We start from the raw sequence: 27,278 nt of genomic DNA on the forward strand, positions 1-27,278 counted from the left end.
AATATACGTCTCCTCTATTGTATTTTCAGTATTAACAGAGAAAACTGTGTCTATATTTTCTATCATATAGTCTCTTTTATCTAAAAAGGACATATTGAACTGAACTGTGTGAACCAAGGGATATCACAGATACTGTGTATATATAGGGCGAAAAAAATGGTGTATCCACAGTAACAGTAAGGTGAAAGTGAGCTCTTACACTTAAGTGAAGGAATCCCTTAACCTTCACAACATAGAACATGCAAGGCAAACAGAAATATAAGTGGAGCTTCAATTTACCTTTTCAGACAATGATATTGTACAACTGGACAAGATGCTATTATAATAATCTGCAAATAATAAGCAATAGACAAACAAATCTTAGTGCAGATGGTTTTCACAGAAATATGTGTGAGAAAATAATAGATGGGTAACTCACAAACGTAGAGCCAATAAAACACTTGGCTCTGGTGGAAAGCGCCTCTGGATCTTTTAAGGGAGATCCCACACCTTCTTTCAATCTCCTCCTGGTCTCCTCCACTTTGAACCAAAATAATAGGAATAGAGAAGGGCAGCTCCAAGGAAGGTTTTAACAAAATTTATTTGTATATGTAAAAAATAATAATGAATATAAAATGATGCAAAGATCAATAAAATTAATATCTATGAGTCCAAAACGCGTTTCGCCAGTAACTGGCTTCCTCAGTTGGTCTGGTGTACCTTGTGTCCTCGTGTTCTTTTATATGTGGTTTGATTCCCAAATTGCCGGCATCTGTTAAACCGGAAGTTCGTTGTGTGGAACGCATATGGGGTCTGTTGGAACGCACGTTCAATCCTACGTGCGTGCGTCCATCACGTGATATGGATGTCTTCTTTCGCGGAACGCTAAACTTGCGTTTCACAATCAGAGATTGCTGGGATCGGCTGTTATACTTCCCTTTTGCTTCGTGGAACGCATGGCATGCGTTCCACCATTGGATAAAATAAATACTTGACAAAAGTTCTTTGAATGCATAGTCCATTGGGTCTCAATGGACCCATATATAAACAAAGGATGGGAAAAAGGTACATCATGAAATTGTTAAAAAATATTATATTATTAAGAATTTTACATATTGTTACATTATATATGAATAAGAAATACACATAAACTTGCTGTGGACTGTGAGAAATGTTTATGATAAAAAAAGTATGAAAGTGTATGTATGGCATACTGTTACAATCATATAAGAGAATTCAGGTAAAATAGGTAAAGAATCCAAACTGGTAGATCAAAGGTGTTACTATAAAATTTTAAATTTTAATTTTTTTTTTTTTTTATCAAAAAAGGAGTTGAAACACATAGTGTTTCTCAACATTTTAAGCACCACCACCATCAAAACCCACAAGGTCTTATGTTTTGTGCACTTAAAAGGGTTAAAAACAATTGGAGGGGTGGAGATTTTATTAAAAAAATTGGTAAAGAAGAAATGTCTTTCATTTACAATTTTAACACCATGGGGGACACTTTCATACTTTTTTTATCATAAACATTTCTCACAGTCCACAGCAAGTTTATGTGTATTTCTTATTCATATATAATGTAACAATATGTAATATTCTTAATAATATAATATTTTTTAACAATTTCATGATGTCCCTTTTTCCCATCCTTTGTTTATATATGGGTCCATTGAGACCCAATGGACTATGCATTCAAATAACTTTTGTCGAGTATTTATTTTATCCAATGGTGGAACGCATGCCATGCGTTCCACGAAGCAAAAGGGAAGTATAACAGCCGATCCCATCAATCTCTGATTGTGAAACGCAAGTTTAGCGTTCCACGAAAGAAGACATCCATATCACGTGATGGACGCACGCACGTAGGATTGAACGTGCGTTCCAACAGACCCCATATGCGTTCCACACAACGAACTTCCGGTTTAACAGATGCCGGCAATTTGGGAATCAAACCACATATAAAAGAACACGAGGACACAAGGTACACCAGACCAACTGAGGAAGCCAGTTACTGGCGAAACGCGTTTTGGACTCATAGATATTAATTTTATTGATCTTTGCATCATTTTATATTCATTATTATTTTTTACATATACAAATAAATTTTGTTAAAACCTTCCTTGGAGCTGCCCTTCTCTATTCCTATTATTTTGGTTCAAAGTGGAGGAGACCAGGAGGAGATTGAAAGAAGGTGTGGGATCTCCCTTAAAAGATCCAGAGGCGCCTTCCACCAGAGCCAAGTGTTTTATTGGCTCTACGTTTGTGAGTTACCCATCTATTATTTTCTCACACATATTTCTGTGAAAACCATCTGCACTAAGATTTGTTTGTCTATTGCTTATTATTTGCAGATTATTATAATAGCATCTTGTCCAGTTGTACAATATCATTGTCTGAAAAGGTAAATTGAAGCTCCACTTATATTTCTGTTTGCCTTGCATGTTCTATGTTGTGAAGGTTAAGGGATTCCTTCACTTAAGTGTAAGAGCTCACTTTCACCTTACTGTTACTGTGGATACACCGTTTTTTTTCGCCCTATATATACACAGTATCTGTGATATCCCTTGGTTCACACAGTTCAGTTCAATATGTCCTTTTTAGATAAAAGAGACTATATGATAGAAAATATAGACACAGTTTTCTCTGTTAATACTGAAAATACAATAGAGGAGACGTATATTAATAAAGATGTATATAGATATAAACTTGAAAAAACACTCACGCGAGAAATGAAATCTAAATGGGAAATTGCTACCCTGAAAAAGTATGTAAAAGAAAAAATAACACCTAGGGGTTTACGTTTTTCTAAAGATCCTTCTTTTGATCGTGAAGACCAGTTCTTCATGGAGGGATGGAATAAACTATTAGATGGTTTTACATTCAGCCTAATAGGGTATATCGTTGCAAGACGGGAAGAGAACCTCATCAAATTGGATGAGGATATAAAAAATTTTAGAAAAGGTTTGAGTGAGACCACCAGCCCAGAAGTATTCAATGAAATGATATCAGAAATGAAAAGAAAAATAGATAAAACAGAGAGAGAGGTAATAGAAACTAAGAAACGTAAATATTTAAGAGATCTAGAAGACTACAAAACAGGGAATGTGAGAAACAACAAAAAATCAGACAATTGGAGTAAACCCAATCATTCCAATAGAGGGAGGACACATAGCCGCCAGAGAAAATATATGAGATTACGATCCCCAAGCCAACAGAGATATTACAAATCAAAAACATTCCAACAAAGAGACACAAGTTACCCACAAAGATACCAACATCAGAGATATAACCAAAACCACTACACAAATAGGGAAAAAGGAGGGAAGAGAAATTATATACCCAATCAGAGATCCTACGATAGTAGAGAAAATGATAAACAAGAAAGCAGAGTCGAAAACCACAATGCTTGGACCACTATCCAAAAAACTAACACATTTAGACAAGAGGGAAGAAAAGATGATAATGTTAGAAGTTACAGTAGAGCGGTTGCGAGCCCATCGAGAAATTTTCAGAATAGAGATCCACTACGAAACAAACAGGGATTCCGCATGGAGAGACGTAAGCCGTCCATAGATAGGGGCCACAACATCATAAGCTATAACCGCTTCCAAGTTCTAGAACATAGCAATATCTCCCCCAAATCTTCTCCTTTTCGCAAGAGCCCAGCCCAACCCAGATGCAAACAACTACAAGAATCACGAGAGTGGGACTCACCGGGCAAAAGGAGGAGATCATGGGAAGAGGGAGAATTAGAAGACGAAAGAAACATCAACAGAGAGAAACGAGGACGGATATAGAAAATAAGGGTATATTCAATCTTTCAGACAAAGAATTACATCCAGACGAACTTAGGATTTTAAAAAAAGGGTTGAAGTTTGCTCCGACTGCTGATTTTAAACCATTCGAATTTTTTATAGACCTCAACCGTTTTACTAGGCAATTATGTCTGAAAATTTTTTTTCATAAGAAGGACTTGGTAGAAATCAACACCATCTCCCCGTACATTCATAGTAACCTTAAAGACAAATCAAAATTCTTTCCAAAACATATGATCTCAAGTGAGATCAAAACCTTTGAAACTATGGTTATGAAAGAGGTTAAAAAAATTAAAAATACCAACAAATATCAGAAAAATCTCACACATGTAGAGGCTAAAACTCTAAAGAAGTTACAAGAGAATGAAAATGTAATCATAAAACCTGCAGACAAGGGGGGAGGGGTCGTAGTTTTATCGAAAGAGAAATATGTGGGGGAAGCCGAGAGACTTCTGTCAGTTGTAAAAACATATAAGAAATTAACGTTTAACCCTAGTCAGGAAATTAAAACTAAGTTTGAGGACTACATAAATGAAGGGTTAGATAAAAATATTCTAACAGATGCAGAAGCAAAATATCTTAACATTTCACATCCCCAGATCCCAGTTTTTTATTGTCTGCCAAAGATGCACAAACATTTAACCAACCCCCCAGGCAGACCCATAATTTCTGGGGTAGAGAGTGTATCATCGAGAGTATCGGAATACATAGATGTTCTACTACAACCGGTGGTGGTCAAGAACCCCACATATTTAAAAGATACAATACATATTTTGCAGATTTTAGGCACCGTCAAATGGGAAGAGAATTACACATTGGTTACTTGCGATGTAAGTTCCCTCTATAGTATAATTCCACATACAAAGGGAATAGAGGCAGTGCAATATTTTTTAGAAAAATCCAATTTTAAACAAGATCAAATTAATTTTATAAAAGAAGGTATTTTTTTAATTCTGACCAATAATTTTTTTTGGTTCAAGGATAATTTTTATTTACAAATCAATGGAACGGCGATGGGGACCAAGTTCGCACCCAGTTACGCAAACCTCTTCATGGCGTACTGGGAAGAGGTATTTATTTTACATAGCGAGTTTTTTGCGAACTTGGTCACCTATCGCCGTTATATTGACGATATATTTTTTATTTGGAAGGGGGACGATTTGAGTCTAGTCAATTTTTTAAGTTTTTTAAATTGTAATGACTGGGGAATTAGCCTCACCTCTACCCAAAGTAAAAAAGAAATCAATTTTTTGGACCTCACTGTCTTTATAGAAGAAGGAAATATCTTTACAAAAAACTACTTCAAGGAGGTAGACTGTAACGGGTATATTGACCTGACCAGCTGCCATCATGCTCCATGGCTCACAAATGCACCTAAGAGCCAGTTTATGAGGTTGAAAAGGAATTGCACAAAAGACTATGACTTTCTAGGACAAACACAGATAATTAAGAAGCAGTTTTTAGAAAAAGGGTACAAAGAGGACAACCTCCAAAAGAGTATAGATGAAGTAAAAGAATTAGAACGAAAAGATTTATTAACTTATAAAAAGAAAGAAACAAGGAGGAAAGATAATACATTGAACATTCCTTTTATTTGTAACTTCTCTGCTAACAATAAAAAGGTGCGATATGCTATTAACAAGTATTGGCATCTTCTGCAAGATGATCCAATTCTCAAAGAGATACTACCAGAGAGACCCAAAATAGTACATAGGGGATGTAAGAACATTAAGAATTTTTTAGTAAATAGTAATTTAAAACACCAACAGAATAGGAACGATAACTTTCTGACGAAGAGCAAAGGCTTTTTTGGGTGCGGAACGTGCCTTGCATGTAGAGAAACATCAAATAATAAGAGACATATAAAGAACATAAATGAAATTACTAATAAAGATTTCATAATAAAAGACCTATTGACCTGTTTTTCTAAAAATATTATTTATTTATTAATTTGCCCATGTAATAAAATGTACATAGGAAGGACAATTAGGTGTCTCCACGTTAGAATCTCCGAACATGTGAGAAATATCAAAAAAGGAGTTGAAACACATAGTGTTTCTCAACATTTTAAGCACCACCACCATCAAAACCCACAAGGTCTTATGTTTTGTGCACTTAAAAGGGTTAAAAACAATTGGAGGGGTGGAGATTTTATTAAAAAAATTGGTAAAGAAGAAATGTCTTTCATTTACAATTTTAACACCATGGTCCCCCTTGGTCTAAATTTAGACTTCGAATTATGCCATTTTTTATAAATATCCCTCATCCTTTAGAAAGTTTTTCCCCCCTTTTTCCATCATAATTTAAAATTTAAAAAAAAAAAAAAAAAATTTTAAATTTAAAATTTTATAGTAACACCTTTGATCTACCAGTTTGGATTCTTTACCTATTTTTACCTGAATTCTCTTATATGATTGTAACAGTATGCCATACATACACTTTCATACTTTTTTTATCATAAACATTTCTCACAGTCCACAGCAAGTTTATGTGTATTTCTTATTCATATATAATGTAACAATATGTAATATTCTTAATAATATAATATTTTTTAACAATTTCATGATGTCCCTTTTTCCCATCCTTTGTTTATATATGGGTCCATTGAGACCCAATGGACTATGCATTCAAAGAACTTTTGTCGAGTATTTATTTTATCCAATGGTGGAACGCATGCCATGCGTTCCACGAAGCAAAAGGGAAGTATAACAGCCGATCCCAGCAATCTCTGATTGTGAAACGCAAGTTTAGCGTTCCACGAAAGAAGACATCCATATCACGTGATGGACGCACGCACGTAGGATTGAACGTGCGTTCCAACAGACCCCATATGCGTTCCACACAACGAACTTCCGGTTTAACAGATGCCGGCAATTTGGGAATCAAACCACATATAAAAGAACACGAGGACACAAGGTACACCAGACCAACTGAGGAAGCCAGTTACTGGCGAAACGCGTTTTGGACTCATAGATATTAATTTTATTGATCTTTGCATCATTTTATATTCATTATTATTTTTTACATATACAAATAAATTTTGTTAAAACCTTCCTTGGAGCTGCCCTTCTCTATTCCTATTATTTTGGTTCAAAGTGGAGGAGACCAGGAGGAGATTGAAAGAAGGTGTGGGATCTCCCTTAAAAGATCCAGAGGCGCTTTCCACCAGAGCCAAGTGTTTTATTGGCTCTACGTTTGTGAGTTACCCATCTATTATTTTCTCACACATATTTCTGTGAAAACCATCTGCACTAAGATTTGTTTGTCTATTGCTTATTATTTGCAGATTATTATAATAGCATCTTGTCCAGTTGTACAATATCATTGTCTGAAAAGGTAAATTGAAGCTCCACTTATATTTCTGTTTGCCTTGCATGTTCTGTGAGTGATCGGGTTATAACTTTGTGTAATGTTCTGAACGTTTGTCACATAGTCAACATTTAACAGAGGGCTAAGCCCAACATAGAGAATGTTTTGGCTTATGAGTCAGGTGGCCTTCCCTCCCAGGTCCTCCCTGTGAAGCGGGCATGAATGGGACAGTTTTAGCTGGGTTCAAGGTTGTAGAGGGGGGTGGGGCTGTGAGACCCAATGCCGCCAGGACAGTGTCCATCTCAGAAATGTCCGCCACCTTATGTTCAGTGTCTTGGTGCTGAATGAGGAGTACATGCATAGGTCCAAAGCGGTACTTCACTCCCCTAGCTGCCAGCGTAGTTGTCAGCGGACGGAGGGATTTCCTCCAGAGCAGAGTATTGCGGGAGAGGTCAGAGTAAAACAACAGTTCCATGTCTTCAAATCTATAGGGGGTTTTCCCCTCTGGTGTCACTCATGAAGGCTGCTCTGTCCTGCCCATTCTGGAACTTAATCAGTAGATCGCTGGTAGTTGCGCTTGAGGGTGTTGATGGTTTGGGCAGGCGGAACATCCCATCTAATTGTATTCCCTTGGCTTGTTGGGAGAACTCCATCAGAGAGGCCCCTGATTTTTACATGTTTCCACCGTCGTTTATCTTCCATAGATGCTAGTTGGTGGGTGAGAGTAGTGTGAGCAACTGTCAGGTCGGTGACCTGCTTCTGTAGTGCCAGGACCTGTGTTGAGGTTGTTTGGGAGGTCTGCTCCACTGCAGTAAGGCGGGCAGTGAACCCCCTGATGTCTTCCCTCACCTTAGTTATTTCGGTGGAGAGCGTTTGGCGGAGGTCTGTGAGGAGGTTAGTAATTACCTCCGGGGTGACCGGGTGAGAGGAGCCTGCTGTCGAGGCTTGGGGGGCCTTTTATACCCTAGCGTATTTGGGCTGTGTAATGGGGCTTCTTCTGAACTGTCAGTGAAGTTGTTGTACTCAGGCGCCATATTGGATCTGACCGCGCCATGCGGTCTCCTCAGCAGGTCTCCTACGTCCGCTGTAAACCGCGGCTGATCCGCTCACAGCTTTTTATTTTTCTTCCCCATCGATGTGGGCGCTCTTTCTGACCGTCGGCCGGGTCGTGTGAGGGTTTGTGTCGGCAGTATTTAAGCCGTTAATGCTTCCCAGCCGGGAGAGCTGCAGTCGTGGGTCCGATCTCGCTGGGCGCTAGCTCCGCCCCTCATATTTATTTTTCTAATATAAAATATTGGTCCTTTCAGAGTAAAACATTTAATTATACAGTAAGCATACTCACATGCAGACACAGACACAATCTCACTGAGACACAGCCTCATAGATAAACAATCTCACTGATATATATATAAGCTCATTGACATAAAAACACAAGCTTACAGATGCAAACACATAGGCTCACTGACAGACAATCTCGATGACACACACAGACAAACTTATTGGTATACACACAAACATAGTACAAACAAACTCTTACACGCACAAGCTTTCTACAGACAAGCTCACTGTAACACAAATGCTCACTACAGAAAAGTTCACTGACACACACATGCTTCCTACAGAAAAGTTTGTAATAAACATGGTCTAGATATTCTGTGGCCACCCTTTACTTTTTCCTGCGAACAAGTCATTGGCACAATGCCACACCTACAATAGAACAGATATGATGATATGCTTCTAAAACCTTGCTTTAGAGGGATCTGGTTATATATGCAGTGGAGAACCTCAGGCTTTATCATACTGTTCCAAAACAATCTGACAGAATTCATGAGCAATATGCACCGATTTGTAGAGCTATAACCAATGACACGCATAAACACACAAGCTCACTCACTAGCAGGCACACACACACGCAAGCAAGCTCACTTACTAGCAGGCGCGCACACACACAGCTTCATGTAGTGGTTCTGGTGTTTATAGCCTGTCCCTGCAGGCTTTTCAATGTAAACACTGACTTTTCAGAGAAAAGGTAGTGTTTACATTGCTTCCTAGTGACACCTCTAGTGACAGTCACTCAGACGGTCACTAGAGGTGCTTCCTGTGTCAGTACTGCACAGTGTGTAGCACCTACATTCAGCGCCTCCACGCTCTGCAAGGAGGTGCTGAATGTTCCACATAGGAGATGCTGTTTGGTGTAGAGTTTTGCAGCCAATCCTATGGCAAAACATTGGATTGGCTGAGATTAGGGCCAATCCACTATTCCCTTGCCAGTGGAAGGGGTCTAGTAGCCTAAACACACACACAGACACACACACACATATACCATGACAGACACACACACACCATGGCCCTGCTGTTGGGGGTATAAATAGATGTGATGTTTTCAATAAAGGTTGTTGTTCTCCCCTTGACTAAGTGTCATCTTATGCTTGGGGAGGTGAGCTATAATAACTGAAGCGGAATTTCTTCCAGCTTGAAGCAACTTTAGCAGGGATACTAGTATTGGAGCTTTACTACAACCTGAATATTATGTTTTTGGAAGTATTCATCCAATTGCTATTTAAACATTTGTATAGACTCTGGTAAAACCACCTATTCGTGCAGCAAATTCCACATCCTTATTGTTCTTACTGTAAAAAATCTTACTGTAACAAACCTTATGGTCTTCTACATCCCCTTTCTGTACCACATGTTCCATGCTCACAACTGTCCATGGATTATTTTATTAAACTACTTTCTTCTAAGGGTTTTACAGTTATTTTGGTTGTGGTGGACCACTTCCTCAATATACCACACTTTTATAAAATGATTTGCCTCCATGGCAAGCCAGATGTAGTCATAGTCCTTTCTTTGTCACATATAGTCATCATGCTAACTTGATTCCAGTTATGTTTTCCTACAAGGGAATGCCTATTCTAGATGAGCATTCTATGCTATGCTTGATACATGGAAAAAGGTCAAAGCTATCCTGGAGAAGACTTACTCAAAAGACATTCGCTTATAGGCATCGTAGAGCAGCACCTTCCTATCAAGTGGATGATAATGTATGGTTGTCTACGTGTAATATCAGTTTGTGTTCCGTCTATGAAGCTTGCCCTGAGATATATTGGCTCCTACAAGGTTTTACAAAAGATAAACCCTGTGTTTTATGTCTTGGACTTGCCTAAGAACCTTCATATACCAAACGTCTTCCACGCCTTACTCCTAAAGCCATTGATGTGTAATAGACACTTCAGGTCCTTGTCTCGTCCTCCTCTTGTTTTAGTCCATGGTCAGGAGAAGTACGAGATTCAACACATCATTGATTCCAATCTCTCCCATGGTTCCCTTCAATATTTGGTCCATTGGAAGGTTTTTGGTCCTGAGGAGCATTCCTGGGTTCCTGTCTCTGATGTTCATGCACCCAAGCTTGTCTGTGCTTTCCACGCTAGGTTTCCTTCTCACCCTTCTAGTATTTGTCCAGTGAGCATTCCTACAGGCGGGTTCTGTCATACATCCTCTCGTCCGCGCCGCTCCAATTACGCTATCTCTGCAGACACCGACTCTCTTCTCCTGCGATGTCCCAATGTTTGGCCAACATTGCAGGAACATGCGCACACAAATACTAGCTAGGGGGCATGCACCTTGTCTGCCTCTTTGGCACCTTAAAAGGACAGTAGTCCAGGTTCCTTCTAGGATGTGCACTTATTTTATACATGTGCACTAATTACCCTAATTGGTTCCCTAGCCTATCAGTACACACCTAGGCCTATTTATACCTCCCATTGACATCACTTCCTTGCCCTGTTGTGATCTTTGTAGTCCGATATTGCTTTGATATTTCTGGTTTCTGACTTCAACTTTTGTTCCAAAGTAAGGGCCTTTTTCGCCCCAAAAGATTTTATCTTGTCATCAACATAAAGGACAAGTAGGTTATTTTCTACAATTGTTCTAATTGCTCAAAACTCAATGCTATAAGGGGTGATAAAGGTAACTTTATCCCTTACCTGTCTGCTCACCTCACCTATGTCTTTGTGTTGGAAATCATTTTTTCACATAGCAGATCTGATCAATGTTTATTAGCCTATATGTTAAAGCCTCTTTATACCATCTAACATGAGTAACCTAGTTTTCGATAGTTGAAAGAGGCTTTACAACTATGTTACAACACAAAGACATGGATGAGGTGAGCAGAAAGGTAAGTGATGTTAAGTAGATGTTAAATTCATTCCAGTCAATTAGCATGGCAAACATTGTACCACAGAGCAAACTACTGTTTAGTTACCATCCACATTGTAAAATTGTTTCCTTATCTGTTATACTTGTTGAGTTTTGGCCATGTTATTTGCACATAATGAGGACCTATATGAGATCCATATTCTGTCACAAAGGCATTAGTAGTAACTATGGTCCACTGGACTTCCTCTAGTGGAAAACCCTGGTAGAGGTTTGCCTCCATAACTAACCTTTTTAAAGAGGTTTTCACTCTGCTGGAAGTCAAAATTGGCTGTCTCAGGTCCTTGTATCTGAGGCGCCACTGTAATCTAAGGAGTCGATGTACCCAATGCACCAACCCAATTGTGGACAACAGGGTTCCCAGAAGGCTCATGTATATCTGAGCAGGAATACTTTTTTTGTTTGATGACCCAAGAAGGTTTCTCTTTAAGTCTGATCCCAATGCCCCCAGACAAACATGGCTTGTGAAGGAACTGGTTGACTTTTCTTCCAGTTAATAATCCATCCATGTTTTTAAAGAATTTTCAATACTCTGTTTTGCTGAACAAGCAGAGTGGAGCGATTCTGTACAAGATCAGAATATTGGACAGATAGTGAAAATGTTGAATTCCTTGTAGATTAATCTCTGCAATCAGGAATTCCAACACCTTCGCAAAGAACATGTGGACTGAGTTTTAGGTATATGAAAATAGGCATCTCTCAAGTTTACCAGCCATTCCTATGGAGACACCACTCTTATGATGGTGGAGAGAGATTCCATCTTGAATCTTATTACAAACAAGAAGATATCCAACACATGAAGATCCAAAATAGGCTTTCACACATACCTTCCTTTAGAAGCTAGAAACAGGCAAGAGTAGAAACACCAGACTATCTCAAGACTCGGAAATGGGAAGATGGCATTCTGCTCTAGCATTGAGGAGGTGAATTCCATCTTTATTTATATCTTCAGATAGGCAGGGAATATCTATTTGACATGATTTCTGGGATAAACTAGAATGGACCTATATCACAGAGAATTGAAGCAGGAGAGCTCTCACTCTCATAGAATGGGTATGCAACTCGTCATAATCTCTTGTTCTGGTGAGATGCATTTTCTTTTCCTCTACTTCCTTTTGATCCAAACTGGCCATTTTTTCATGGTTGAAATTTACATGATTCTTTCATTGGCTTGTACAGGCAAAAGTTGGCGATTGGAACCCGATAATCTCTTCTGCCTCTTGTCACTTGGGTGCAATGCTGTGTTCCCTTCAGATGCTTTGAAAAATGCAATCATGCAGTTTTTTTAACAAAAGGGTCGTTTCCTTGGAATGGTAGAGCACATAAATAATTTGTCAATGATATGTTAGCATCTGAAGCTTTCAATTACAAGGCTCTGTGTAAGCAGCATGGATATTGTGATGGAATGGACAAGGTCCACCAATGCCTCAGTGCAAAGGTCACCAAAAAACAATTTAAAATTTGAAAAGGTTTCCAAGAGGCATGCCTTGCCTACACCCTTTAATGTCCACTTCCAAATCTTTAGTCCATTGTAGCAGAGCACTAGAAAAAAAAGTAAGGACTGCCGCAGGACGGAGACTTGCCCCTGCAGCCACATATGCCTAGGATAGATTGTTGTCTATTCTTCTCTACATGGAATCTGTCTGGGAACTAGCATCATCCAAAAGACAGAGTTGTACATTTCTCAAGTCTAATGATTGCTGCATCTACATTAGGAACAGCTGTCCAAGAAATGGCATCAGAATATTTAAATAGATAAAACTGAGAAATCTTGCCTTGAATGGCCACTATTTTCTCCACTTTTATCCAATCGTTCTCTATAAGATTCTTTATGGTCTCATGAAGAGGAAAGAAAGCATACTTCTTTTTTGAATTTGCTAAATTCTTACTTGTTAATGGTTTTATCCTTTAGGAGTGTCTTATGCACTCCCTCAGTGAGTTTTTCGCCTTTCTTAATACCAAACTCCTCAAAAGAAACATGCTCTTCTTCAGAGGAAGAACATATTGATTCTTCCTTTTCTGCTGCTACCATCAAGGATCACTATGGAGGCGCCTTGTCCTGCAGCCTCCAGAAGAGAGAAGCTAAACTCCACTGGGACAAGGACCCAAACAGTTCCCAGGTAAGACAAAACATTTTTTAGGGAGAAAATAAAAAGAGAAAATTATCCAGAAGGAGTGTGGACAGCAAACAACCGAAGTCATGTTTGTTTGGAAGAGTACTTATAGTATCTGGCCAGGAAAAGTATATTTCAAAGATACCTCGACAAGGGGAAACTACTCTACTGTTCCTCTGTAGGTCCTGTTGTATCAATTAGTTTGCATAATTCATATTTTGGTTATTTTAATTCAGGTGATACTTTTTGTGTTTTTTATAAAAAGTTTAGCCTTTTCCTTTACCCCAGAATTGTTTACTTTTTTATTGTTATTATTTTAAGTGATGGATACTATTCCTGGAAATGGACGGAGGGCCACCTTCATTAGTTTATCTAAAAATGTATAAGAAAAAGTAGATTGCTCCTTAATTTGGAATACTAATGTGACAATCCTATATATAAAGATACTAACTTAGGAAGCTAACTACTAAACAGCTGAAACACCAAATTAAGAAAAATATTTTTTTCTGATTGTTAAGCAGTTTAATAAACCGTTAATTTGGTATCCTTATGTGGGATTGCCATATATAAAAATTCCTAATTAAGAGGCTATATTATTTAACACACACATACATTCTCATGTGCACATACAGGCACATTCACTGACACATACATACACACATACACACACTTTTTGTTAATTTATTGAGAAATCCACCCAGCTACCCTACCTTTCCCTGGGAGAGATGGAACAGATCTTCTTCCTGGTGGCCAGTGGGTTGCTGGAATTCTTCTACACAGCTCCCATACATCCCTTGTAGTGATGCAGATGCTCCAGTGATGTCACATCCCTGCTGTCTGCAAACCACAGGGTGCACAAGGAAGCTGTGCAGGTGGCGCCCAATATGTACAGCGCTCCCTCACACGTCCCCCCAGGCACTGGTATATTTCGTCAGAGAAGGCATCTACCATGTGGGTAGGCAGGTGCCCATTCTACCATTGTAAAAGCCTCAAAGCAAGTGGCAGTGTTTTCAATCATCTCTTTGGACCAAATGTCAATGATTTAGCAGGGGGTGGACCTAATATGGCCTGCAGGCCTTAGTTTGCCAACTCCTGCCTTATAGCTTTGTAAATAACCCACACATTTTGTTTTGTTTACTGGTTATAAAAATATATATATATATTGTTTTTATCCTAAAAAAATAAAAAAGTGCCATTGTTTTATTAAATTCCATTATAATAGTCCTTTTTTTAACAGGCATATAGAGAAGTCTTCAACTACTTTATTGAGGCGTTTAACACCTACAAACCAATACTATCTGCAATAAAGAATGAATATGAGGTCACTGTAGGTAAGTGCATTATCAGTTAAAATAACTACTTTTAACATCTTTTGAAAATTTTACTATACTGATCTATTCATTGAAATAAGCAGCTTTCCAAAGATAGAGAAAGGCACTTGCTGAAATAATTTCAGTTTCAGTTTAGTCACATAATCCCAAGCACAGAGACGGTAAATCCTACAATGTTCTTTATCAGCGGGATGAATGAACAGATTCATGAGTAATGGACTTGGTTATGATGGCTCTGGAATAGTACATTCTTTTTACCTAACACAGGGGTGCCCAAAAGGTAGTTCCCCAAATGTTTTAAAACTACAGCTTCCATGATTTGTTGTCATTATAAACGCACGTAAAGCATCATGGGGATTGTAATTCTACAACATCTGGGGATCTATGTTATGGGCATCCCTGACCAATCAGATACACTGCTAACACACAGATACATTTAAAATGGAGCCAGGAAATCAGTAGGCAGCCAAGAGCAGAAATCAAATAACTCAAAACTGCAGGGAAGCAAGACATACTAAGGAAGATACCATTAATATGCACAACTATCTGTAGATACCACTACATAAAAAGCAACAATAAACATAAGTCGAAACTCTGTCCAGAATCCTTTAATTTTTTTATATCTTTCCATGGTTGCTAGGAATAGTTTTAACTGTAACTCCCAATTTGCTACATTGTCTTTACTAAAACAAGGTCTCCTTTGTGAATGTTTGCCTGCTCATTTGCCACGAAGGTGCTGAGGTAGTCTCAATGCCCCCAGAATGAATGTGCGATGTATTGAACATGTTTCCATTGTAGTTTTGTAAAGTACAAGATATATAATTGGTGAGAGCACACTTAACAAGACTGACTTTACCCTTATTGAACACTGAAAGTGTCACGATAGTGACCCCTTCTCACAGAATGTAACCTTAAATAGAACGTATACCGGACCTTAGAATGGCCGGACTAACGTTTAGAGTAGTCAAAAGGAATAACCAGAGATCAAGGGAGTACGGAAGACGGATAAACGATAGCCAAGCCAAAGTACGGGGAACCAGAGAGTAGAGTAGTCAATAAGGAAAGCCAAAAGTCAATAACCAGGAAAGAATCAATAGTTTAGCTAGAGAGCACTAGGGGAACCAACAAGAACCACACTAGGGCGCCTTACAACTGTCAGGGACGCCCTTTTATAGTGTGGGGTATATTGCTTTAAAACCACGCCCCCAAAAGGTCCGGGGGCGTGGCCGCGTATGAGTTACGTCGGCAGTTACTTGCCGAATTATAAAAAAACGAGCGGTGTGAGCGGCCGGCGTCAAAAGGGCTGTGCCGCTCACCGGAAGAGGATGCCTTGCTGCGCGGGTCCGAGGAGGCAAGGTAAGGTATCATGACAGAAAGGCAGTCTTTATAATGGTAATTGGTGGATCCTGTAAATAAAATAGGAAGAACACCACATGGGGTAATAGAGTAGCAACTGATGTGTAACTCAACATATAAAAGGTCACACTCACATGGTCCTGAGCCACTTGGTTATAAGCTGGCTCAGACTACAGGCGTAGATAACAATTGCCCGTGGTTGTCAGCCCCACCTCCTTTCTCTCTGAGGTCCAATGAATTCTGTCCAGATTCCAAAATATTTCAGGATGCAGGAAATCTCATGGAAAAAAACCTTTTATTGGACACACTTAAAAAATCTGGGGTTAAAACAATAACTATATATATATATATATACCTAAAATGTCCTTGACGCGTTTCGGCCTAAGCCTTTATCAAAAGTCCTTTCATCCACTTGTATTCCGCTTCTTTAAATATCTTCAAAATTTCACGCCTTTCCTGATTTGGCGTGCCATTCCGTTGTGGCTTCCGTTTCCGGCGCCAGGGTTGCATCCCTCCCCCTGGCGTCCTCTTCATGCGATTTCCGTGTTCCGTCATGACGTTTTTTTCGGCTGAAACTAGTTGCTTGCCGCTCGTTAATCTTTGCCCATAGTTACTATGAATCTACAGCATTCAGAAGGGCAAAGACCACTGCTTATCCACATATAAACAATAAAACACATATTTTTACATTGTCCTCATAATTCTATATACATGAAAAGTCTCTCTATACATCTAATCATTGCTATAAAAAATATATTCACTTAAAAAAACTCAACATTCACTTATACATAGATATTTCCATATTTCATATGCTCTCATCAATTATATATCTTGTATTTTTCACTTTTATGTGTTTTGAGTGACTCACATAGGTGATTGTAGCACCTACACTGTTTTGTCTACCTTTTAACCTTATACCTTGTTTTAGTTTTGTAAAGGTCTTTTGTATCAAAATCCTCTTAAAGTGGCTCTGTAACCTTACCTTTCTCATATTGCTTCCTCTTCACTTCCTCTTTCCCAATCTGTTCTGATTTTCTGAATTACCGGTTTATTCCTGTTTAAAACATAAGACACAGTAATGACTACTTTGTCTTATGTATTTTTCCTGCACCTGACAAATGTGACAAAAGGGTGGTGTTTAACTCCACTTCCTTTATCAAAGAGAATTCTCCCACAATACTCTCCTCTCTGTTCTGTCCATCCTCAGTTGCATTGTGAGATCTTCGGGTGTCATTTCTACTTATGGTATACTTGGGCATTCATTTTCGGATGAATTTTGGCTATTCGTCAAAAAGACAAATGAATGAATGAATATAAATTACAACGAATGAAATGACAAACAAAGTGCTTGTTGGATGAAATTTCAGCCATGCAATCCGTTCTTTCGTTTGTTCATTTTAGTTACAAGGAGGGAGCTATTGGCTCATGGTTCCCCCATGCTCCCCCTCGCCCTTGGCCTATATTCGACATAGTGTCTCAACAATTGATACAAAGCTATAATTGTTGTGGTACCACCGCTTCCTATATCCCCCCCATGCTGCCCCTCGCCCTTGGCCTAAATTCTACATCAAGCATGTCACACTCGCGGGCCGCGGGTCGCGGGCCGCATGAGGCCCAAAATGAATATTTTTGCGGCCCCATGAGCCGCGAGTTTGACATGCTTACTAAAGTAGAGTAGGCACCTGCTCTCCCCACATTGCAAGTGCCTACTCTGCTAAAATTACCCGGCCAGTAGGAGATGAACCTGGTGGCAGCGAGGGAGCTCAGTCTTCCTGCTCCTCACGGCCCTCTGTAGTGATGCCGGGTGCTGGAATATGACATAATTCTGGCACCCGGCATCACTAAACTGCGCGCGTGAGGAGCAGGAAGACTGAGCTCCCGAGAGAAGATCAGGGAGTGGCCCCACACCAGCTCCCAAAGGTAGGGAGCAATAAATAAAATGATGTGAGTGTGTGCAAGAATGTGTAAATGTGTGTAGGTGTGTCTGTATGTCAGTGTGTGTGTCTGTCTGTCAGATAGTGTGTGTGTGTCTGTCAGATAGTGTGTGTTTGTCTGTCTGTGTCTCTGTCTGTCAGACAGTGAGTGTGTGTGTTGGTCAGTGTTGCGACTGGACAGTGGAGGACCTGGAGATGCACGGAGGCACACAACGCCACGTCACGTTTCAAGGAGTAGCGGGAGGATCCGTTTGGCACAGGATGTGGACGGCGCCATTGGGGGTATACCAGAGGCTGGACTCCGGAGTCGCATGCTGGCAGCGACAATATGAGTGGAAGTCTGCTTCTTGGCTAATATTGTTTTTTGCTTTTTTTTTCTATATGTCTATATGTCTATATTTTTTCTATATGTTTTTTTTCTATGTCTATATTTCTTCTGTAGACAATCTGCACCATTATTGTTTTTTCTTTTCCTTCTATATACTTCGTTATTGCTGGAGGATATATCACCCAACAGTTTGTATATACGTACCTTTATTTATTTCTGTCTCTAATTTGGTAAAATTGCTCCACTCACTATCACACAAAATATTGCAAGATAATGAAAAATGGTTACTTTCTAAAACTTTCAATTTTTAAAATATTTTTTATAAATGTTGAACAAACTTAGTTTCAAAAATGATATATATATATATATATATATATATATATATATTTATTTTATTTTTAAAAAAAATTTAACGGTCAGATCATAAAATTAACACAAAGTTGCGTATAAGAAGAAATTTAAAAAAGTCACTTACCACTGTACCCTTTCCCCATGCAATTTCTGTTACCCACACTCTATTATGTTCCTTTTAACAATCTCTGTGTTTTTTATTTTCCTGTCTGGATAATGTTGTGAATGAAATTTTACCTGTATGCCGCAAATGTGGCAATTAGAAACATCCCCTTAGAATTAGAAATTAGAAAGAGCTTTTGATTTAAGGCGACTGTGTTTCACTAATGTGAAAGATGTTTATTATTATTATGTTATTATTATGTTATTATTTATATAGCACCATCAAATTCCGCAGCGCTTTTCAATGGGTGGACGAACGGACATGTAGTTGTAACCAGACAAATTGGACACACAGGAACAGAGGGGTTGAGGGCCCTGCTCAATGAGCTTTCATGCTAGAGGGAGTGGGGTAAAGTGACACAAATGGTAAGGATAGTATTAGACTAGTGACAGTTGCAAGAGAGGAATCAGTTGGGAGCTATTAAGAGTTTAATTTATACGCTTTTATGAAGAAGTGGGTTTTTAATAATTTTTTGAAGGAGTGGAGACTGGGTGAGCATCTAACGGAGGAGGGAAGCGAGTTCCACAGGAACGGTGCAGCCCTCGAGAAGTCTTGAAGGCGAGCATCAGAGGTGGGAGTACGGACAGAACATAGACGTAAGTCTTAATCAGATCGTAAGGGGCTATATGATACATACTTGTGTATTAGGGAGGATAGATAGGTGGGAGCAGCATTATGTAGAGATTTGAAAGCAAGAACCAGAATTTTAAATTGAGCCCTATATCAAGAAGCCAATGTAGGGACTGACAGAAGGGTGAGGCGTGGGAGGTGCGGGCGGACAGGAGGATGAGCGTTGCCGCTGCATTCATTATGGACTGTAACGGCGCAAGTTGGGAGCACGTAAGACCACTGAGAAGCGGATTACAGTAGTCAAGGCGAGAAAGGACAGTGGAATGGACCAGCACCTTAGTCGCATCTGGCATTAAGTAGGATCGGATGCGCGCAATGTTGGCGATAGACTAAACATGAGGCTTGAAGGAGAGGTCGGAGTCAAAGAGAACACCTAGGCAGCGAGCCTGCGTGGGGGAGCTGATGGTAGCACCATTGACTTGGAGGGAGCCAGATACAGGAGTAACAACACTTGAGGAAGAAAGACCAGAATTTCAGTTTTGGTCAAGTTAAGTTTAAGAAAGTGGGCAGCCATCCAGTTAGAAATAGCAGAGAGGCAGTCAGAGACACTAGTCAAGAGGGACGGGGAGAGATCAGGAAAGGACAGGTAGATTTGCGTGTCATTCACATAGAAATGATATTGGAAGCGAAAGGAGCTAATGGGTTTACCAAGGGAGGCAGTATAGATGGAGAACAGTAGCGGACCAAGGACTGAACCTTGGGGGACTCCAAAAGAGAGGAGTTGGGGAGAAAAAGCAGGGCCAGAGAAAGAAACACCGAAAGAGCGCTGGGAGAGGCAGGAGGAGCACCAGGAGAGAGCAATATCTTGGAGACAGATATTGCAGAGGATAAGAAGAAGCTGTTGATGATCAACAGTGTCAAAAGCCGCAGACTGGTCAAGGAGAATTAGGATAGAGTAGTGACCACGAGATGTTTAAAGAATGATGATATAATTTCCATGAATGCCATTTCAACAAAAACAAAACAAATAAAACTTGTTAAATTGAATATAACAAAATAAAAAAAATTGTATGAGTTTACATAATTTACATTTTTTTAAATTTTGTCCTCTGAGTTAGACACATAAAATGGCATTCTATATTTATATGCTAGCTATGCATACCTTGCTTCAAACTAATTTAATGCTAATATTTCTTCAATCTAAAAGTGCTTGGTATTGAAGAGGTTAATGCTGCATTTTTACTCCATGGATGTCAGGATTTTCAAGTCTTGTATGCCATATGGCCTGTCTTTGTTTTGCTTTTTGTTTCATTTTTTTTTATTGATCTTCATTTAATTGCTGCTATTTTCCCAGTGTTCCCTTACTTCAAATACAATATTATTCATTATTATTATTGCCAGGTCCAGATAAGCTTTCATTCTGGTTGGTTCTTCTAATGAAGATGTGAACATTTCTTCAGACAGATTCAGAAAATGAATTACTATATCTATAGAATGGTGTGGGTTTCTGCATTATTTTATATATTTAGATGTCAAAAGCACACGTTAAATACAGTGTAAAAGTACTGGGATGTGACAAATATACTTTTAGCTAAGCTAATGGTTACACAGGCCCCCCAACAGTCCTGAATCCGGCAGGACAGTCCCAAATTTGTGGTCATGTTCCAGGTTTTTCCTCGGTGTTACACTTTTGTGGGAACCAGGCAATTGTTCCCAGAAAGTGTAGCAAAAGCTCATCATTAGATGAGCTAGCGATACACTTAGGCCACTGTACCAACATTCTTTCAGACCTTAATGAGGTTGGTCAACTTGACTGGCAGTTAGTCTGGCATATTTGCCAGGCTGATATGACCCTACTTTAGAAGGTCTGTCCCTTTGGATTGAGCTAGTGATGCATGGCACATCGCTAGCCAGCACCTTTACGTCCATCCAACCCATCCCGTTTTACATGCTTCTCAATGTTGAGAAATGTGGTATAGTTGTGTTGCAAAACATATTGTGGTAGTTTTTGCAAACACAATATCATTACATGGGTCTAATCTATCTCTTTTACTATTATGTAGCACACCAGAGACAGCAAATACGCTCTTTGGAATCCTTAAAAACAATGCTGGTGTCAGTATCTGAAGAATGTGATCAAAAGATACAAGCCATGCATCAAGAAGAAAGACTGGAAATAAAGAATATGAAAATGGAAAAACATAATCTGTTGAATGTTATCGAGAAAATGAAAGAGGAGAATAACTCTTTGCAAATGCAGGTAACCTATTTGTTTTATTTATCATTTATAAATATTATATGTAATTGTAAGCATATACATGTGTGGGATGTGTGTGTGTATGTTTTTATACATATATCTATGTGTGTGTGTGTGTGTGTATATATATATGGTCTGTAATGGAAGAAATACAGCCATTGTTACTATAACAAGATCATTATCGATATAACCTGGCAACCAAGTAGAGCAACAAATCTGCATCAGATTTTGCGTTTATTTTGAACATTCCTCCTTTGAAACTATTTGGATGATTAGAAGGCTTTTGGGGGACGATGCAATGAGTGCAGTGCAAAAATAAGTGTGGCAAAAACGCGTTAAAGTCACAAAATGCCTGATGAATCTCTTTAACCAATTTTGATATAATTATAATGCCTTGATGATATGTGCTGAAATGTAATTGGAGGAAGCAGATGATGATGCCCCTTTGCAGAAAGAGTGGCCTAAGTAGTGAGTTGAATTAAGGACAAGCCTTGTCAATAGCACATAGAGCATAAATGTGGCAGTAGTGAGTTTGGAACAGTGTAATTCTAGTAGTGGTTGGTGTGGTTATTTGTGAATGCTGCTGAAATATTTATCGAAAACCTTAACTGGGCACCATTTGTTATAGGTAGGGTAGAAGGGTATGTCAGCCGAGCATCCCACCTGGCTGGTTTTAGAGTGGGGAAGTGAAAGGATCTAATAATCTATAGATTTATGGATATTTCAAGTTTTAAAGTAATCTGTGGAAGTTAGATTAACAGAGGTGAACTCTCTTGGTCGTAGGAATCCGTAAAAGGCTAGGAATATGGTGGTTTTAATAACCATTTTGGTGACAGGTTCGAAAGGTGACGTGTCCAGGGCCGGATTAACATAGGGGCTGATGGAGCTGCAGCTCCAGGCCCAGGCCCATGGAATAGGCCCATTTAAAAATAAAAAATGTAAAAAAAAAAATATTTATTTTTTTTACACACACTACTCTTAGGTTTGCCACCTGACTGGTATTTTACTGGCACAGCCGGTATTTGAGGCTGCCTTGCCGTGCCGGTATTGCAGTAGTAATGGCAATACAAATGCAGGTATTTTTCTCAGAATAAATGGAGATTACTCTGCAATACCAGCACCGGCCAGTAGGGGTCACTGTGTGTGGAGAGAGGCAGGGATAGGAAGTTACAGCATATCCCTCCCTGCCTCTCTCTACTACTCACTGATCCGTGGGGGAGCAGCAACACAGCACAGAGTCCAGACAGCAGCTCTACAGCTTAGGTAAGTGAGGGATGGGGGGAAAGGCAGCAGGGACACATGTGGACACTGAGACACTAGGGGACATATGGGGACACTGAGACACTAGGGGACACTGAGACACTAGGGGACACTGAGACACTAGGGGACACTGAGACACTAGGGTACTCATGGGGACACAGACACATGGGGACACAGACACTAGGAGACCTGTAAACACTGAGACACTTGGGGACACTGGAAAAGATGGGGACACTGAGACACTAGGGGACACTGGGACACATGGGGATGCTGAGCCACATGGGGACGCTGTGAGACATAGGGACATTGGGAGACACTGAGACATTGGGACACGGAGACACTATGTCCCCATTTCTCCCAGTGTCCCATGTCCCCCATCCAGTGTCGCTAGTGTCTCAGTGTCCCCAAGTCTCCCAGTGTCTGTGTCCCATGTCTCTCAGTGTGCCTAGTGTCCCCATGTTTCCCAGTGTCCCTATATGTCCCAGTGTCCCCATGTCTATGTCCACAACTGTCCCCATGTCTCCCAGTGTCCACAATTGTCTTTCTCCCAGCCAGTGTCCCCTAGTCTCCTAGTGTCCCCTAGTCTCCCAGTGTCTGTGTTCCCAAATGTTTCAGTGTCCCCATGTCTCCCAGTGTCAGTGTCTGTGTTCCTAGTGTCTCAGTGTGCCTAGTGTCCCTTTATGTCCCAGTGTCCCTTTATGTCCCAGTGTCCCCATGTCTATGTCCACAACTGTCCCCATGTCTCCCAGTGTCCCCAAGTGTCTGTCTCCCAGCCAGTGTCCCCTAGTCTCCCAGTGTCCCCTAGTCTCCCAGTGTCTCCTAGTCTCCCAGTGTCCGTGTTCCCATGTCTCTGTGTCCCTAGTTTCTTAGTGTCCCCAAATGTTTCAGTGTCCCCATGTCTCTCAGTGTCCCCCAGCCAGTGTCCCTAGTGTCTCAGTGTCCCCATTTCTCCCAGTTTCCCTAATGACTCAGTGTCCCCATGTCTTCCAGTGTCCCCATGTCTCTGTGTCCCCGGATCTCTCAGTGTGCCCATGTCTCTCAGTGTCCCCGGGTCTCTCAGTGTCCCCATGTCTCACTGTGTCCCCAGTATTCTAGTGACATGGGGACACACTGAGACATTGGGACACTGGGAGAAATGTGGACACTGAGACACTGGGAGACTAGGGGACTGGGCAACATGGGGACACTGACACTGTGATGCATAGGGGCACTGAGACACTGGGTGACTTGCCAGACTGAGACACTGGGAGAAATCCATATATACAGCAGAATCAAACTGTGAGTAGTTTGTTGGTGATTTTACAGAAGTTTCTCTGATGTCACTCCTTGTGATTATACAAATAATTAAGGCTGGTATTTTTTTCCAAGAAAGGTGGCAACCCTAACTACTCTTCACATACTCTTGCTTAAAGGAGCACTTTAGGGTCAGGAATGCAATAATGTATTTCTGACCCTATTATGTTAAAACCACCACCCTGGCCTCCCTAAGTATAGTAAAATATAACTTGTATTCAAGTCTGCAGCTGCTGGCTCTGCCTCTAAACTGACTGTCTGCTGACATCATCAGAAGTGGTGGTCTGAACAAATTACAATACTTCCCCATAGGATTGGCTAAGACTGTCAACTAGGCAGATCAGGGGCAGAGCCAGCACAAGTCCAACATAGCCCTGGCCAATCAGAATCTCCTCATAAAGATAAATTGAATCAATGCTTCTCTATGAGGAAAGTTCAGTGTCTGCATGCAGAGGGTGGAGACACTGAATGACAGTGCTGCACACTAGGCAGTACTGCCCCAGTAAGCGCCTCTAGGAGCCACCTAATGAGTGGCCAGTGGAGTTATTTTCTCTGAAAAGACAGTGTTGACTGCAAAAGGCCTGAATGGAATGATTCTACTTACCAGAATAAATACAATCAGCTGTAGTTGTTCTGGTGACTATAGTGTCCCTTTAAGTTTGTAAGCTTAAGAGGGATGTATGGGAACAAAACTTGTGTGGACTGGCTGACAATAAAATTAGTTTAGGTAATGCAGACGTTGGTCTCTCTAACACTGTGGCATGTCCCCTTTCTTATACACTCACTACATACACCTTTTCTCTGTCTCAGACTGTATACCAGGAACTTCTGCCTGCTAGTAAGAAAGTAAGGAGACAAGTGGACCAGCAAGTGCTAGGGGACAGTCCTTAGAAAGCATGGAGTGAGCGCACCATTAGACGCATTTATGTCAAGCTCAGGGTGCTGCTTGCATAGTATGCCCTTAGTTGGACAGCCTGCAGGATTGGCGGCAGCTTGACATGCATTCATGTCAGGCGGTCCTTCAAATTCTTTGGACAGACATGCCCCCTTTTTGGACAAGTTCTCCCCTTTTGGCAGGTCTGGTCACGTGATTCGCACCAGTGGCCACCCTTTTACCCCGCCCATTGACTTCCTGCTTCACTGGACACTGCTGTTAGGGGATATGGATTTACTTGAAAGATGAACGCATAAATTAGAGAGAGATTAGCATAGAGTATGTATTTTCTTATAGCTGCATCCTATGAGTTTCCCTCCAGCACCAACTCCATCAGATACATGACGCTTGGGAGGAATGACTGTTTTAGTGTTTTGGGTCGATAAGACTCCGTAATTAGGCCCATCATAATTGTCAGCACCAGGCCCACTGGGCTCTTAATCCGGCCCTGGACGTGTCTAATAAATCTGATAGTGATTGGAACAGTCTGCTATGGATGGGTAGTCTCTTAGAAGATAATGTTGTGTCAGATTTTTTGATTCCTTTCAGTAAGGTTTTAATTTGGTAGGATGATCGGAATCCTGTTTTGTTAGGGTGTTGTATCAGCATGTGATGTTGAATGCCCATTAGGTAGAGTTTGATAGTGTTAAATGATAATTTTAACTTAAGGTGGCAAAAGGAAGTAAACCCCAATAAGCAGGGCCGGACTGGCCCACCGGGATACCGGGAAATTTCCCGGTGGGCCGTCGGCACCTGGGGCCGGGCAGACACCTGGGTCTGCTGGCGGCCGCTGGGGAAGGTCTGCTGGCGGCCGCTGGGGGAGGTCTGCTGGCGGCCGCATGTGAAGCTGTGCTGTGCTGGCTCTGCTCCCAGCGTGCAGCTTAATGAGACCGCAGCCGGAATATGGCGTCATATTCCGGCCGCGGTCTCATTCAGCAGCGCGCGAAGGCGGGAGAGCAGAGCCAGCACAGCACAGCTTCACATGCGGCCGCCAGCAGACCTCCCCCAGCGGCCGCCAGACTCCAGCACAAGTCCCCCAGCGGCCGCCAGCACAGTCAGCAGTCTGCACTGCACGGCCCCCTGGCAGCCAGGTAGGAGTAATGTGTGTTATTGTCAGGATCGGGACAGGGATCCAACACGCAGAGTACAAACAGGTACAGGGTACGTATACCGGACCTTAGAATGGCCGGACTAACGTAAGTAGTAAGTAAAGAATGGTCTAGAGACAAGCCGAGGTCGAGGGAACGAGAGAGCAGGTAAGCGAGAGACAAGCCGAGTCAAAGGGTAATAGAGGTAAACAAGGTAGAACAGACAAGCCGGGTCAAAACCAAAGAAACTAACAGAATACAAGAGCACTGAGTGACTAGACAAGCTAGAACCACGACAGGGCAATGAACAAATGTAGAAAGCCCTATTTTATACCCTGGTTCCAAACAGGTAATCACGCCCCCGACGAATCCTCATTCGTGCTTGGGGCTTGATTGACAGATCGGGTTGGGTTGTCGTCATGACGTCGGCTACTGAACGCCGCGTCATAAAAGGAAGTGGATCCCTCGCGGCCGGCGTGTAAATGACCGAGGGAACCGCGAGGAACGAGTGATTCAACCCTTTTGCGAGGAAGAACGTCCAAGTGTCTCACCTCCACAGAGGTAGAGACAACAGGTACCCTGACAGTACCCCCCCCCCCAGAAACGCCCACCGGGCGGAAGGAACCGGGACGAGATGGAAAACGGGAGTGAAAAGCCCTGCGGAGGCGAGGCGCATGCACATCCTCCTGAGGTATCCAAGACCTCTCCTCAGGACCATATCCCTTCCAATCAACCAGATATTGTAACTTCCCCCGGGAGATACGAGAATCGATGATGGAATTGATTTCATACTCCTCTTGTCCCTCAACCTGAACAGAGCGAGGAGAGGATGCAGTGGAGGAAAACTTGTTACATATTAGGGGTTTTAACAAGGAAACATGAAAGGAGTTAGGAATGCGTAAGGCAGATGGAAGAGCCAGACGATACGCAACTGGGTTAATTCGAGTCAGGACCTTGTAAGGTCCAATGTAACGAGGA

General features: G+C 41.0%; 1 protein-coding gene across 1 annotated transcript in view; it reads left to right on the plus strand.

Moving 5' to 3' along the window:
* TSNAXIP1 (translin associated factor X interacting protein 1) overlaps window positions 1-27,278 on the plus strand; it is a 164,870-nt gene that overhangs the window by 52,176 nt on the left and 85,416 nt on the right. Inside the window, exons 5-6 of the mRNA XM_063437280.1 lie at window positions 14,673-14,766; window positions 21,532-21,728. Coding sequence (XP_063293350.1) covers window positions 14,673-14,766; window positions 21,532-21,728 — 291 coding nt within the window. The remainder of the gene's footprint in view (window positions 1-14,672; window positions 14,767-21,531; window positions 21,729-27,278) is intronic.

Source organism: Pelobates fuscus, chromosome 12 (assembly GCF_036172605.1).
Source record: "Pelobates fuscus isolate aPelFus1 chromosome 12, aPelFus1.pri, whole genome shotgun sequence".
NCBI classification, from domain to species: domain Eukaryota; kingdom Metazoa; phylum Chordata; class Amphibia; order Anura; family Pelobatidae; genus Pelobates; species Pelobates fuscus.